The sequence below is a fragment of the Lygodium microphyllum genome, chromosome 18 (assembly GCF_053477565.2).
Source record: "Lygodium microphyllum isolate KBCC chromosome 18, Lygodium_microphyllum_v1.1.10, whole genome shotgun sequence".
Lineage (NCBI taxonomy): Eukaryota > Viridiplantae > Streptophyta > Polypodiopsida > Schizaeales > Lygodiaceae > Lygodium > Lygodium microphyllum.
This window is the reverse complement of record NC_141152.1, coordinates 85,180,332-85,195,530: the sequence shown is the minus strand read 5'-3', so window position 1 is coordinate 85,195,530 and position 15,199 is coordinate 85,180,332. Positions and strand designations below refer to the sequence as shown.

General features: G+C 40.7%; 1 protein-coding gene across 1 annotated transcript; it reads right to left on the bottom strand.

Annotated features, from left to right (window-relative positions):
* Nucleotides 1-830: 830 nt before the first annotated feature.
* LOC148021104 (ubiquitin-fold modifier-conjugating enzyme) lies at nucleotides 831-9,915 on the bottom strand. Its single transcript, XM_087698946.1, has 4 exons — nucleotides 9,685-9,915; nucleotides 1,364-1,576; nucleotides 1,223-1,284; nucleotides 831-1,125 (listed from the first exon to the last, which is right to left on the bottom strand). Exons 1-4 carry the CDS (start codon nucleotides 9,799-9,801, stop codon nucleotides 987-989), a joined length of 531 nt encoding a protein of 176 aa, XP_087555072.1. The 5' UTR covers nucleotides 9,802-9,915; the 3' UTR covers nucleotides 831-986.
* Between the last annotated feature and the right edge of the window lie 5,284 nt (nucleotides 9,916-15,199).

Genomic DNA, 15,199 nt, shown 5'->3' with positions numbered 1-15,199 from the left:
TCTTTTATCAATTTGTGCTTTGTCGTATGGTTTTTGTTTATGTTTTTGTGTTAGGGTATTTCCTTACATCTGCCACAGAGTGGTAAGTGGTATCTCTATAAAGGGCCATGTAGCTTGGAAATGCTGTGAGAAACCTATGCATTGACATTGTAGACATTTGCACATAAGCATATATGTTAATAGGCCCTACATCAATTTGATGGGATGCATTGGCTTTATCTCTTATGAATGGAATATCAATCTCATTAATGCTATCCAAACTATGCAAAAGAAGGGTCACACTTTGACTTGAGACTGCCTTTGCAAACCAAGTTTCAGCCCTGAAAGCTTGAAATCTGTCTGATGTACGCTCCCTTGAATGTATGCAGTCCTAGGATGCTCTGCCACAGAGTGGTAAGTGGTATATCTATAAAGGGCCATGTAGCTTGGAAATGCTGTGAGAAACCTATGCACTGACATTGTAGAGATCTGCACATAAGCACATAAGTTAATAGGCCCTGGTCCAATTTGATGAGATGCATTGGCTTTATCTTTTATGAATGGAATGTCAAACTCATTAATGCTATCCAAACTATGCAAAAGAAGGGTCACACTTGGACTTGAGACTGCCTTTGCAAACCAAGTTTCAGCCCTGAAAGCTTGAAATCTGTCTGATGTATGCTCCCTTAAACAGCAAACTCATCCAATCCAGCTATTATGGAATATAGCTTGACATATGAAGGACCCCATTGTCTACTTTCTCTAGGAATATCCTTAACCAATTTTGAATTCAGCACAATAATTTGATAGCATGTGCTCTAAGACGATTATCTTCACCACACACTACGACATGATAATTGGCCAATCACCAAATACATGAGGCTCTCTTATGGGCTGTTTGCCAAATGTAAGTACAATACAGTGAAGTGGTTGAGGTTTTTCTTTTGACCTCATCAATATGTCTGTATACATATGTTCCATAGTTGGTGCCAAATTGTGGGTAGATTCTAAACTTTTGAATTTTCACTATTTTCAGCAGCATCATCTTTATGTTGTACCATTCCTGTATCCACTAGGTGTGGAACTTCTGCTGCTAACCATGGTCCCAGCCCTAAACACAGGGCATGGGCAATCCCAAACCTCGGGCTGCAATATAAAAAACCAGTTTAAGAGGAGAGGTGTCATTCCATATGATACATAGAAATTTCAGATGTAAGATATCCAGTTCATTACGACATCATACCAGTTCTTGGCCCATAGTGGCTTGAAATGAATTGTCAAACATATCTTCCCACCCCTGTACATCTGCATAAACCCATTTGACCCAGTCAAGCTATATTCACGAGATCCTCAAGAACTAAAACTCCAATTTGGAGGCACCAACCTTTGCTGTCTTGCCATCAAGTTCAGGCAGCTCCAGTTCTGGAGCTGTGGCTGGGTAAGTTACAGGGATCTCAAACTGCAAATCGAATTCATATTTCAATAGATTGTGAATATACCAGCACTTCCCTTTCCATTTTGTGCCATCTGCATTTGCTGATATTCGGAACCAATCATTATCATTTGACTTGTTCATCTGCATATATTTAATAAGAGCCTGCAATCAAACATGCCAGCACATCAGAGATGATTGTGAGTTATTATCTACCTGTGTTTGAATGCACACTATCGTGTGTAAAAGTACGTTTAGGTAAGAACACAATTTCCACCACTTTGCATCAAATAAGGGTCAAAGGGTTACGTATACACCTTAGCCTATATTCAGGCCCTATCAGTTATATTACTATCCCACTTTTCAATCAATCTATTTATTCAGTTTGTAAGTTGCTGAACTAACAGCTATGGTTGAAGCTTATCATTAATCATTCAACATTTGTTAAGGAAGTTGAAGAAGAAAATATTTGAAGAATGTTGAGAAGGCTGTACGTGAGCTGAGCTGAGAGTGAAGGTGCAGAGAGTTGAGAGCAATAGAGTGAGAGAGTGAGCACGACACTTGATGTTTGGTACAAAGATTTGTGTACCACATTTTAGGTTTTGAAAATATATAAAGCACGAAAGTGAAAGGGTGCCTTCACACCTGAGCATGGTAAAAGGCACGGTGGGCCTTTATTCCCAACAACCTCCCACCTAAATGCAACGTGCCTGAAGGTAGAGGAAAGAATTAGCTAAGTCTATGTATGTACAAAGCTGAAAGACACATATACCATCCAACCCCCATCATCTGGCGGCAATGAGCAAACCGCTCGGCTAGAAGACCCTTCGTAAGGTTTGCAGGATTATCAACTGTATGTACCTTGACAAGCTCAATGCCTTTGCTGTCAAGTACATCCCTGATAATGTGATACTTTACCTATATATGCTTTGTCTTTGTGTGAAAGACAAGATTCCGTTCTAGCATGATAGTACTCTGGCTGTCACAGTGGAGGATAGAAACCTCTGTAATCCCAAGCTCTGTCACTAGACGTGAAAGCCATAAAGCTTCTTTGCATGCCCCTGTGGCAACCACATATTTTGCCTCTGTAGTAGACAATGCAACACACTTTTACAGTCTAGATATCCAAGAGATTGCTCCTCCTGTGAACATAAACACATAGCCTGAAGTAGACTTCTTGCAGTCAGGATGGCTAGCATAGTCTGCATCCGTGAAACCAACAACAGATGACTTCTACTTACAAAAGCAGATACACGGATTCTTTGTGCCCTTCAGGTATCTCATAATACCCTTCACTGCTTCCCAATGCTTTTTGCCAGGATATGCCATGTATCTACTAACCACGTCCACCGCAAATGCAATGTCAAGATGTGTAGCAACCATAGCATACATCAAGGTACCAATAGCTGAAGCATAGGGTATCTTGGCCATTTCAGCCTTTTCATCATCTGATGTAGGGTTGTCATCTGCACTAAGTTTCACATATGGAGGCAATGGTACACTGATAGCTTTCCCCCCCTCCATATTGAAACGTTGTAGAACTTTGGTAATATACTCCTACTGTGATAGATAAAGAAGACCCTTTGATCTGTCTTTGAGAATACACATGCCAAGAATGTGATTTGCCTCACCAAGATTTTTCATATCAAAGCTATTGTGTAGACTCTGCTTCAAGGAGTCCAAGGCATGAACATCCTTGCCTGCGATTAGCATGTCATCTGCATATAAAACCAAGAGAATAAGATTGCCATCTACTGCCTTCTTGGTATATAAGCAAAGATCAACTTGAGAACGATGAAATCCTTGAGATTGCATAAATATACCAAATTTGTGATACCATTATCGTGGTGCCTGCTTCAACCCATACAAACTTTTGTTGAGATTACATACCACGTGTTCTTTTCCCTTTGCAACAAAACCATTAGGTTGTTGCATATAGATCTCCTCATGCAAATTACCATGTAATAAGACGGTTTTTACATCCATTTGTATGAGTTCCATGTTCTCAGATGCAACCAAGCTCAAGATGGTTCGCAAAGTAGTCATTTTGACTACAGGAGAAAAGATTTCATCAAAATCAACTCCATGTTCTTGCTTGTACCTTTTAGCAACCAAGCATGCCTTGTACCTGGACAAAGAACCAGAAGTGACTTTCATTTTGCAAACCCATTTGTAGGATGGTACTTTTTGTCATTTTGGCAAACGTACCAAATCCCAAGTGCCATTCTTCATGAGAGATTCCATCTCTGATAGCATTGCTTTTTGCCATTTCTTACTATTCTGTTTGTCCATTGCTTCCTGGAAGCATGACGGTTCACCACAATCTGTAACATGACATAATCAGTAACATAGTTTACTCCAAGAACAAATCTATTTGGCTGTTTTTGCACTTTGGTCGACCTACCAGCCCAGTGGTTAATATTTGTTGGTTGTTCAGCCTGTAAATCTGCATTAACAGCTTGTTGTTTTGTAGGTACAGCTTGCTGTATAACTAGTTTAGGTTATTCCAAGTGCACATGTTCTTGTTGAATTTGTGGGACATCATGGGCAAGATCCTGCTGATCATTTACAACATCATTCCCTACAATTTCAAGGACATTTTCAGCAGGTATTTGTTGTTGCCTAACATGCATTCTTTGCTATCCTATTGGTACATCCTCTCGGAATACAACCCTTTGAACCTCCTCTGTTCTTTCAGGCTGTTTGTGCATGCTATCTTCCAGGAAGATGACATCATTGCTACGTACTATTTTTCTTTTCTCGGGATCCCATAATCTATACCCCATTTCATCTTCATCACCATATCCTAGGAAAATACATTTACAAAACTTTGGCTCAAGTTTGCTGGGTTCTTCCTTGTGTATGTGCACAAATGCCTCGCAGCCAAACACTTTCAAGTGTGCATACAAAAGTGGCTTGCCCGACCATGCTTCTTGGGGAACCCAAACTTTGCGTGTGGCATCATCAACAAAGGTAATAAAATACTTTTTCCCCCCTAGAGATAATCCTCGCATTTGACATACATCTAAATGTACTAACTCTAAGGGTGAAGACTTTAGAGAAATAGATTTTTTGTGTGACGTTTGAGCATGTTTACTATAAATGCAATGATCACACTGTTCAAAATCAGTATACCTCAAAGACGGTAAATAACCCAAACGAGAGAGCACTTTCATTTCAGATTGATGCATGTGTCTCAACCAGCTATGCCACAAAGAAACGCTGGGCTGCTCAGTTATGGCAACAACATGGTCATGCACACTATATACATGCAAAGGATACAGAGTATCACTTTTAGACCCCTTGGCAATAATGTGGGAGCCCTTACATATTTTTCATTTACTATCCCCAAAGGTGATGTGATAGCCTTCATCATCTAGTTGCCCTGTGCTTATTAAACCCTTCTTGAGTTGAGGTAAATGTCTCACATTATGCAAAGCAAACACGAAGCCATGCTGAAATTCCATTTTCACACTGTCAACGCCTGCAATTTTACATGCATAGTTATCTCCCAAGTGGACAACACCACGTACAACACCATTGCAGTCAGAGAACCACTCATGATAGGGTGTGACATGAAAGGACACACTTGAATCAAGTATCCAAGTGTGAATATCATCCTCAGAATCTACAATCAATGCATGTGTATCCAAAGAAGAAGCTAGAATTACATCACCATCACTATCATTATCATAAGTGACTACATTAACCTCTTCTATTTTCACATTGCTCTTTTAGACAAGCTGGCTATCCTTGTTTTCAGCCTTGTTGGCTTCATTGTTTTCGTTTTTGCTCCCTTTTGTAGTGCCCCTTTTTGCCACAATGATGGCACTCCACATTCTTTCCACGAGATTTACCGTGTGCTCTGTTTTCAGAACTGCTCTTATGATGAAATATGCCTCTAGTATGTAATGCATTTGAAGACTTGTTTGCTGAGTTATTTTGCCTATTGAGTTCTTCCATCAGCAAAGAACTCTCCACATCGGAGTATAACAACTGAGCATTTGAATTACTCAAAGCTGTCCTGAAAGTATCCCAAATTTTAGATAGAGTGCATAGCCAAAAGGTAGCTTTGAACTCTTCATCAATATGAAAATCCAAAGCAATCAGCTGACTGAAAATTGAGTTAAACTCATTCAAATGTTCAGACATGGCTGTATCCTCTTTCATGCAAAAGTCCATCAGTTTTTTCAGCCAATAAACCTTGTTGGCTGCACTTTTCTGAGCATACAATTCTTCAAGCCTTTGCCACATTGCATATGCTGAATTCACCTTCTCAATGTTGAAGAGCAAGTTGTCTGACATTGAGAGCTCAATGGTAGAGCGAGCAAGCTCGTCCAAGTCATCCCACTCGTCTTGTTTCATGTCTACTGGTTTGATTCCCTTTGATTTGATGGGCTTTACATGCTTCTTCTGCACCAAGACATTATAGCATTGTTTCTGCCAGATTGCAAAATTATGGACACTCTCAAGCTTCTTAATGTGCAGAAGATTATTGCTGTCACTGTTTCCAGCCATAATTTGCAGTTCCAAATTGACTAACTAGTCACCAAAGACAAGCCCAAATATGACACAAGTGACCACAATGCACAAGAGTACCAATCAGCAATGAAAAATCCCAAGATTGTTGAAAATTTCAGACCTGCAAATGAATTTTCAGAATTAAAAAATGTCGTTTGCTGCACTCCTCAAGCGATTTTTGACACAATTAGAGATGAAGCCAACAGTTGCATGTGAAATCCCCAAAATTTCACTACAATTTCTGCTCCAAAGGCATTCCCAAGCACAAATTTGACAATTTGGGTCAAAAGCCCCAAATTCTTAGAGGATAATCAGTTCAAATTGCATCAATTCAAGTACCCAATTGCATATACCAAGCAAATCACTGAAATTTTTCAGGTTTGATGTGCACAAATTTCATTGAAATTGAAGAAATTTCACTAAAATGTGAAAAGGCCCAAAATTTCATGGGCAATTGTGCATTGATTTCACAATTTCTGAGTCAGATTGTCCACTTCTACATTAAAGTCCCCAAATCCGAGAAAAGCCCCAATTTTCTTGAATTTGGCTTTGTGCCTTGGAGTGTGAATGCCCGATGAAGAAGAAAAAAAAAAGAAGGATATTTCTTTTAAAAGAAAAAAATGTTGACCTCTGCCCATCTCGCATACCACGGTTGTGGTGACTGGTCTTGGTCGCCAGCTGGCAATCCCATCTAGTTGCAGTCCCCCCATCCCATTCGGTCGCAAAACTTGTTGTTGTGTCTGCCCGTTGACCTGGTTGTGTGTCGCCTCGACTTGGTCATGTCACATTGAGCCTGCAGCGCGTCGTTTGCAGCAGCTTGGTTGCCTAAGTCTGATCACGTGTTGCCTACAACGCCTGCGACCTGCTGACAAATACCCTCTAGTCCACCTGCAACACCTGTGACACCTGGGATACTGCCCACTAGTCTGATTGCCTCTTCTGCACCTATTGAATAATAACAACTGGTGCTTGAAGCTCCTGCTCGCCTGTCATGTGGCTTGACAACCGTCACTGGCTTCGAGAAGCGTGCACAACTTATGTGCTCTAATACTAGTTTGTCGAGAAGGTTGTACGTGAGCTGAGCTGAGAGTGAAGGTGCAGCGAGTTGAGAGCAGTAGAGTGAGAGAGTGAGCACGGCACTTGATGTTTGGTACAAAGACTTGTATACCACATTTTAGTTTTGAATATATATAAAGTACTAAAGTGAAAGGGTGCATTCACACCCGAACACGGTAAAAAGCACGGTGAGCCTTTATTCCCAACATAGATACCCTGCTGAATTAAGCAAAATGCTCTATGTTGCTTCAATGGAAGAGAAGTAACCTTTATTCTTCAATGAATGTATGAGCTCTAATGTTGACCATGAAGAAGTAAACCATGTAGAATCCTTGTAATGGAAGGACTTCAGCTCTCTTAATGCTTTTGAAACAAAGAGTGTCAAGCTTGAAGAAGAATCCCCAAATCTATCCTCCATGGAAGCTTGAAGTGTTAAAGAAAGCTCCAATGTCACTAATCTTAATCAAATATTGAGAGTCTTGCTATAGATAATCTCCAAGGATGAAATGAAGCAAAAGCCTTTTAAGATTGAAAAGCTTTGTTCAAGCTTTAATGGCTACCCATGGACTACACAGTTAGAGTTTGGAGAAAAAGAAGAAATCCATATTTGAAGCAAAAGGAAGCTCCATAGCTTGTTAAGTATGCTGATCTTGATATAGATGAAGAATAGAAGTGATTAATCAACCTCAATAGGAGAATTTGTTGCCACATTCGAAATATGTGCCCCCTATGCACAGTGTCCCATACTACCCTTAACGAGATGAAGGCATACCTGTTAGGTGTAAACCATCACAGTTTTGCTAGCAAAAGTGGTTTTGTGCACGTCATCAAACCTCGCATCTAATTGCACATCGACGCTCTAATACCAATGAAAGCACATGGGACATGATGCAAGCCCATTTCATCTTAAAAGGGACTAGACATTAGACTCACCTACCAACCATATAGTCAAACAAAGCTCCCACGAGCCTAGGAGCTAGCAATACTCCTGGTCATGATCACATCTCAAGGATTGGCATTCCCATACCACCAATCCACACCCTCCCAGTGTACGAATGCGTTAGCCAATGGGCCAAGACTCTAATAGTGGTGACCACATAGTGAATGTGCACAGTAGGGCCTTGAGTCCTATAAATAGGACTCAATTTCCCTAACCTCAAAGTGTCCTTAGTGCATTCATACTAAGTTATTTCGTAACCATCTTGACCAATGCTACTAGTGCCCATCCAAATGTCCAAGGATATAACATCATCCATAATTAACATAAGCTAAATAGCCTTGCCCAAGAAACGAGTGCGCATGGGGCCTCAAAAATCTGTATGGATGAGCTTCTAAGGGATAATAGCCCGATGAAAAGTCTAGTAAGGTATGGCCACCCAACGTTGCATTTCCCTGTGAGATAATTGGGACAAACCAATGGAAGTCGAGTAGCAAAGTTTAGTAACCCCACTACCAAACCTTGATGGCTAACCGGTCAAAAAGGGTTAAAATTTAGATGACCATAGTGAGCATGTCACAACCAACCCCACTCATGAAGAGCAAGCTACTAAGGCACGGAACTTGTAGAGTCCACCCTCCTCGTCATCGATCAAAAGTAAAATATGCCTCTAGGATGCAAGCTACACACGAGACACGATAAAACTGATACTCACAATAAAGAATAGCAAGGAAATGGGACATCAAACTCACCTCTCAGCCATAGTGCAAATGAGCTTACCCTTGACCTTGGGAGCTAGTAGCCCATGGGTCATTACCATGTCCTAAGACTCGGCATCCCATACCATCCCGCATTGTCCCAATGTGCAAATGTATCGGCCTACATGCCAAGAGTCCAAGTTTGGTGAACACACAATGGATGTCCATAATAGTGTCCTATGAATAGGACTTGGTTGCATCCTTGGATATCTAAATGGATGGTAGCATCATTGATCAAAGTGGCCTGCTACAAATGCTCTAAGAACACTTTAGGTTTAGAAAACTACAATGATTGGAGTAACTTATTTGCCAGAGTGGACGAAAATCAGCTCGAATGCTAGCTCGAGGAGGGTTGAATACAATTGGATCTTGAATTGTAATTGACAAGATTATCGTGAAATCATGCATATGAAGCAATAAGGGAAATTGGTCACCAGCAAAAGAGAACTATAGACAACACTTCATATGATGAATTTGGCAAACAAATTGAACAAGGATTATATAGCAAGTGGGTTTTAACCCTAAAATTCTTAAAAGGCCCCTTGGCAAAATGTAATCAATGGTCTAAAAGCTTCTTTGACTTAGATTCATCAACTTATCTATTTAAGAATTATGTGGGAAACATTCATGACTGATTCATAATCAAGTGTCTTTTTGTATAAGGTCTTCTATTGAAAAGCACAAGAGCGTGTTCTCGTGATCTCGTGACTGTTAAAAGCTTTATGCCAAACTCCTGAATGTTTCTTGGGAGAGATCTCATGAGCTTGGCCAAAATGATTCGAAAGGAGACCCATCAGTATGGCCTTCAAGTCAGACGCAAAACAGCATCAGCCTAACTGTGGGGCATCTTTGAGCAGCCGTTTGAGTTCTGATTTGTCCTCGTGGTATTAACTTTCCGGGCTGATTGTGTGTGTTCCGATCAACATAGATGTGGTTGATTTCCTAGTTCCTCCCTGTTCAGCAAACCTGAGGTGCAAACAATGAAAAGAAGGAGATGTTACCTGGTATTCTTCCTTGAGGCGCTGGGTCCATGCCTGGCCATCGCGAGGACCAGCTCGCGTAGTGAGGAGAGGGATCTGCGTGACCGTGGACTTGGTTCTGCTGTCCCAGCCGTCCATCTGCGATCACGAACCCGCACGCGCCCAGAGTCCTAAGTGAAGCTCTCGACTGTTATTACTTCTGCGTTTCTTTTTTCGTAGAAGTTTGTTTACCGTGATAATCATATCGTTATTTGCTCTTACATTTATAGTGACCGGCACTTCGCATGTAAACACGCAGTGCGTTTTGTGCTCTATAAGCGGTAAGAACGTTGTGTTTTCCCGGGGGTCGGGCTGTAGTGATCACTTTTGACTAACATTTTTCATTAGCGCAGAATTTAAAAAAAAAACAAAATTGAAATAAATAAAATTTTATTTCACAAAACAATGATTTGGAAGGTTGCATCTCTCTATCCATGATTTGAATCTCTCTCTCTTTGTCTCTCAACCTCCTGAGGTAGAAATACTGTAGACTCACAGAGTCATCTAGATGGCTAGCATTGCATGGTGATACAAAGTGTTGGTATGCCCAAATAGACACATGGTTGTAGCTACATGGGTTACATGTGGATCACCTTCCACCCCTATGGTATAGCCTAAACTCCCCTTGGAGCTCAATCAAGAGAAGCCCAATAGAATCATCACCATGGACATTATTTGACTACATACACCCAAGACTTGGCTATTGCCTAATGGTCACTTACATTCCCAATGAGGAGCAACACAATGGGCCAATTCTTTTCCCTTTGCCAAATGGTTCTACAATGTTGTACACATTAATTGGAGTTGTAGGCTTAAGCTAACCACGAGCCTTCTAGTATGAGGATAGAGAGTGGTGGATTGCCATTAGTGATGGCAGTCTAGGTTTTGAGATTGGGTATCACTAATATATGCTCTTATCATCTTGTGGATGTGAGCCCTACAATGATACGTTAGTGGTGGTTCATCAAAGCTAGTTGCATGTCCAAGTTTTGAGTTGGGGAATTAGTTATATATGTTCTTACCGTAATGTGGGTGCATCCTACCATCATGCATTTGTGGTGGTGCTGCATTCACCATGACCATTTACAACAAAGTTCTCAAAAAAAAAGTCTCTATTCGGATGAAAGGGTGGCCTAAAGGGGCTAGCATTTTGTAGATAGTTTGATGAGGAGTTCACATATGTATTGGGTCTTTATATGTAGGGTTTGACTTGAAATTCCTTTCTAAACTTTCAATCATGTGGGTTGTGTGTAGTGGGCATTGTAATGAGGTCATTCTAGTTGATTAGAGAGCAATGTTGGAGGGTGAAGAAAGAGGTCTCAACGATGTTTGGAATATTTACTTCCTATGAATGGACTTTGCATTTCTTACATTTCTTCCACAGGTTAGATGTTAAAGCTTTAGGATGAATATAAGTGTGAATAAGATTCTATGTCGGGTTGTTAGGCTTGGAAAATTGGAGAGTTTTAGGAGTTAATAGCTTTATGTTGTGAGGTATGGCAAGCAAGCAAATCAATAATAGGAGAGAGTGAAGGCTTTGAAGAACTTTATATTTTGATAGGGTGGGTTAACTTCAAAACCATTGAAGGAGGGTCCTATTGATGAAGAAATAATCCTTGAGTTTTCTCCTACAATTGAATGAGACAAACTACAAAAGTTTTGTAAAAATATTTTTAAATGCGCTTCAAAGAATCAAAGAGTGAAAAAGAGTTTATCATACATTGAAATGCCAATGTACATGAAAGAATTGCATATTTGGGGTTGCAATAGTGATTATGCTAGTTTCTCATTATTTGTAACATTTGTATAATAGTTGGTAAAGCAAGTTATGAATAGAAGTAACGCTTCAAAGAGATAGATGAAGCAGAGTCGAGTAGAATGCACATCAAAATCTTGCATTAGTCATTGTTGAGGTTGTGCCTACAAGTTAGCTAGCCTCTCAGTCAATCAAAGTTGATTGCTTATGAGGATGGGAGGATTGCACCACATAGAATAACTTGGCCTCATAAAGTGTCTCACGCATTACTTGTTATTAACATACAAAGATTGTCTTGTGGCAACTTCAAAAGCATGCATGAAAAAGAACATCACACCTACTAGAACTTTATCTCCTTTTTATATGATTCTTGCTAAATTACACACATTTCTTATTAAATTCTTTATGTACATTCCTTTTACACCTATGTGTAGATTCTTGGTAAATTATACAAACTTCCTAGTTAAATTCTTTATGTGCATCCTTTCTACACTTTAGGCTATGATAATGCAAATGATTATGTAGGGGTAGAAAATATAGTAACTATGTTGACTCAAAACTACTCATTTGATGGTAGGTTCTTGTAATAAAACTAATTCTAGTCCTATCATTCTAGCCAATTATGTGCCTCATGTAATCTTCATTTCCTCACAATCTCCCTTTCTAGCTAGGTTGTGTGCCTCATGCAATCTCCTTTTTCTCAAAACCTCATAATTGAGACTCTCTCTCTCTCTCTCTCTCTCTCTCTCTCTCTCTCTCTCTCTCTCTCTCTCTCTCTCTCTCTCTCTCTCTCTCTCTCTCTCTCTCTCTCTTGTGAAGATAATTGAATTAAGTAGTAAATATTTACATCAAACCATCAGGTCAGCATAAAACTAACAGACATAAACTCTCTCTCACTGGAAATGTATACACGAGACCTGCAGGCTATCATAACAACCAAAACAACCTATTACATGAATATTGCTAGCCAGGGAGTACCAATATCTAGAAGAACCAGGTCAGCTAACATCATTGAAGAGATTTTCCATAACACTAATCCATGCACACGGGCCACATGCCCATAGATGCTCGATGCTGAATAAAAAATAAAGGCATTTTGAGTATGCCATATATGCCACAGGGATATCCATCTAAGGAAATGGAATAGGTAGGAACAATCTAAATGCAAAGAAGGCATAGAGGACATATTTCCCATAATCTATGAATGAGTTGGTATGCAGTGCTGAGTTATCGAGGACCACACTCGGGAAAAGAAATTCCAAATCTATCGCGCAACAAGGCAAGAGGGGTGCGTGCAAGAAGTGACCTTTTGAGCGAGCTTTTTTGGGCAATCTCCAATTCTTGTTCCACTTATTCCACCCCTTGATTTTTTTTTACCTCCACCACCACTACCACAACAACTTCCTCTGCCACCACTGCCATCGCCGTCTTTGCCACCACTTCCACCATTGCTGCCACCACCACCACCATGCTACCTCCGCCACCACCACCACCACCACCATCTCTGATGACGTTGCCAATACTGTTGCCACCTCCACCTCCACCACCACTACCATTATCCCCACCACCTCCACGATTGCCACCACTACCTTCACTCACTCACACACACACACACTCTCAGTTTCTCCCTCTATGTGTATATTCTCTTTTTCTCTTTCTAGCACACTCGATCAAATAGCACTCCATCTCATGTAAACTATTTCTCTCTCTCTCTAGCACGTAACGTGGATTCATTCATGCAATTACCCCGGAAGAATGGAACACCACGGCCCACCCCTCTCTCTCTCTCTCACAAATTACTCCATGTCTTTACTCTCTCTCAATTTAGGGTTGTACATGCAATTTCTCCCTCACTCTACATTCTCTCTCTCCCTCTCACATACATACATACATACATACATACATACATACATACATATATACACACATACATATATATACGTATATAAATCTTAGTCACTCACTTACTCTCCGTGTTCATCTCCCTCTCTCTCTCATGTATGTGATCAATCCATATTATATCATAATGCCTCACATCAGATTATGGCATGTGTTGTAGCAAATGCTTCTCTTAAATCCTAAATATGTCTCTCTCTCTCTCTCTCTCTTTCACACACACACACACACACACACACAATGTGAATGCTTGGGTAGCCACTCGGTCTTTTTAGAACTTTAACTTCAATGCATTGATAGTTCCCTCCCCTCCCTCTCTCTCTCTCCCTTCCCCCCCTCTCCTCAACAAATATGATACAAGACAATTCATACAAGTAATCCAAATGTACATTTATATTGTGTTAACTCTTGGAAATGTGCTTTTGCTTGTCAAAATAAGAGAGTCAAGTTCACCAAAGGTTGCCATCCTAATGGATTGTATAACAATGACTTCTCAACAAAATAAAATGTGCTTGTGCTAAGAGGTAGTGTTGGCATTGCATTCCTGGTCACTATATAGGTGGTGCTGGAAAAGTTTTTCTTCCAAATACAATGTGCAAGTTTTCTTCAGTGACTGTGGGTTGGTGTATAAACATGTTGGCATTTGCATCCATCCCAAATACTCGGAGGTACACATAGTATAGGTGCTTGCATGCCAAATACGCTTTTCCTTCTGTGGCACGGCCCATGAAATCCCAGCAATCACATGTTGGATTCTTTGCAATGTGCACATCATAACACTCATGCATGACACTTGAGTTAGATGTCTCTAGTTTGAAAACCTCATGCTTCAAGGCCTTCACCACTGTGTGTCTCTTCATAATTGCATCTAGAGTCAACGCTGAGTCCATCCTTTTCCCTGCGGCCTGTGAAACACCTCTTCGATATCTACATGAGCCCTCCTTAACATCTGCCTTTTGTGCTACCTTTTGTAAAACAAACCCACCACTCTCCAACATGTGGATTTCTTCTACGGTCAAATTAGTGCCTTGTGCCACTGGCCATACTTGTGGAACCTTGGGCGGTGCATGTTGAATGGAAGAACAAATGTTCCATGTATGGTCCACACTATCATTACAAAACCATATGAATTGGCACCACATTCCATGTTGATTGCTAGCTTCTCCTCTTGAGCTAGACCACTCCATGATGCCCCAAAATGAAGGTGCAGGCACCCCATGTGACGTATTTTTTATAGGTTTTTTTTATTTTCCCTCTCTAGCTCCCAACCATCCTTGACATTGTACATGGCTATGAGCTGAAATCCTTCTTATAGCCCAAATGGTGTCATGAAGGATTGTCTCCATCACCATTTCCTCTGAACAATTTGGTGATACTGCCCTTGATTGGTCAGAAGGCAAAGGGTCCTCAAAGTTTAGTTTTCTTGTACCCTTTCTTCTAGGTATATTTTCGGTCACATACTTAGGCCTGTGAGAGGCATTGGTTTCCTCAGACCCCACTTTCCCATCAACCTTGTGTTTTCTTACTACAGTCATATTGTCCCCTCAAAAATCGTGATGTTTATGCAATTCAGTTCCTCTTGCCACCTCCTCAACCATCCTTATCGTTGCTCGAGGTGTGGGGCTAATTCCTTGTTATAGTTGACTCAAAAGCTTCTCTGCACTGGGTCCTATACCATGGAACTTTCCACCAATGAATGCATGCCGTTTTGTGCTTTGTAGTAGTAGAGAGTTGGCCAAATCACTAACACATGCATCCTACAAGCTGATAGATCCCTTGAATCCCTCCCCTGCCAACCAACTTGCATGCATTGGCTCTGCCAAGTTCGTGGTTGGCATATGAGCA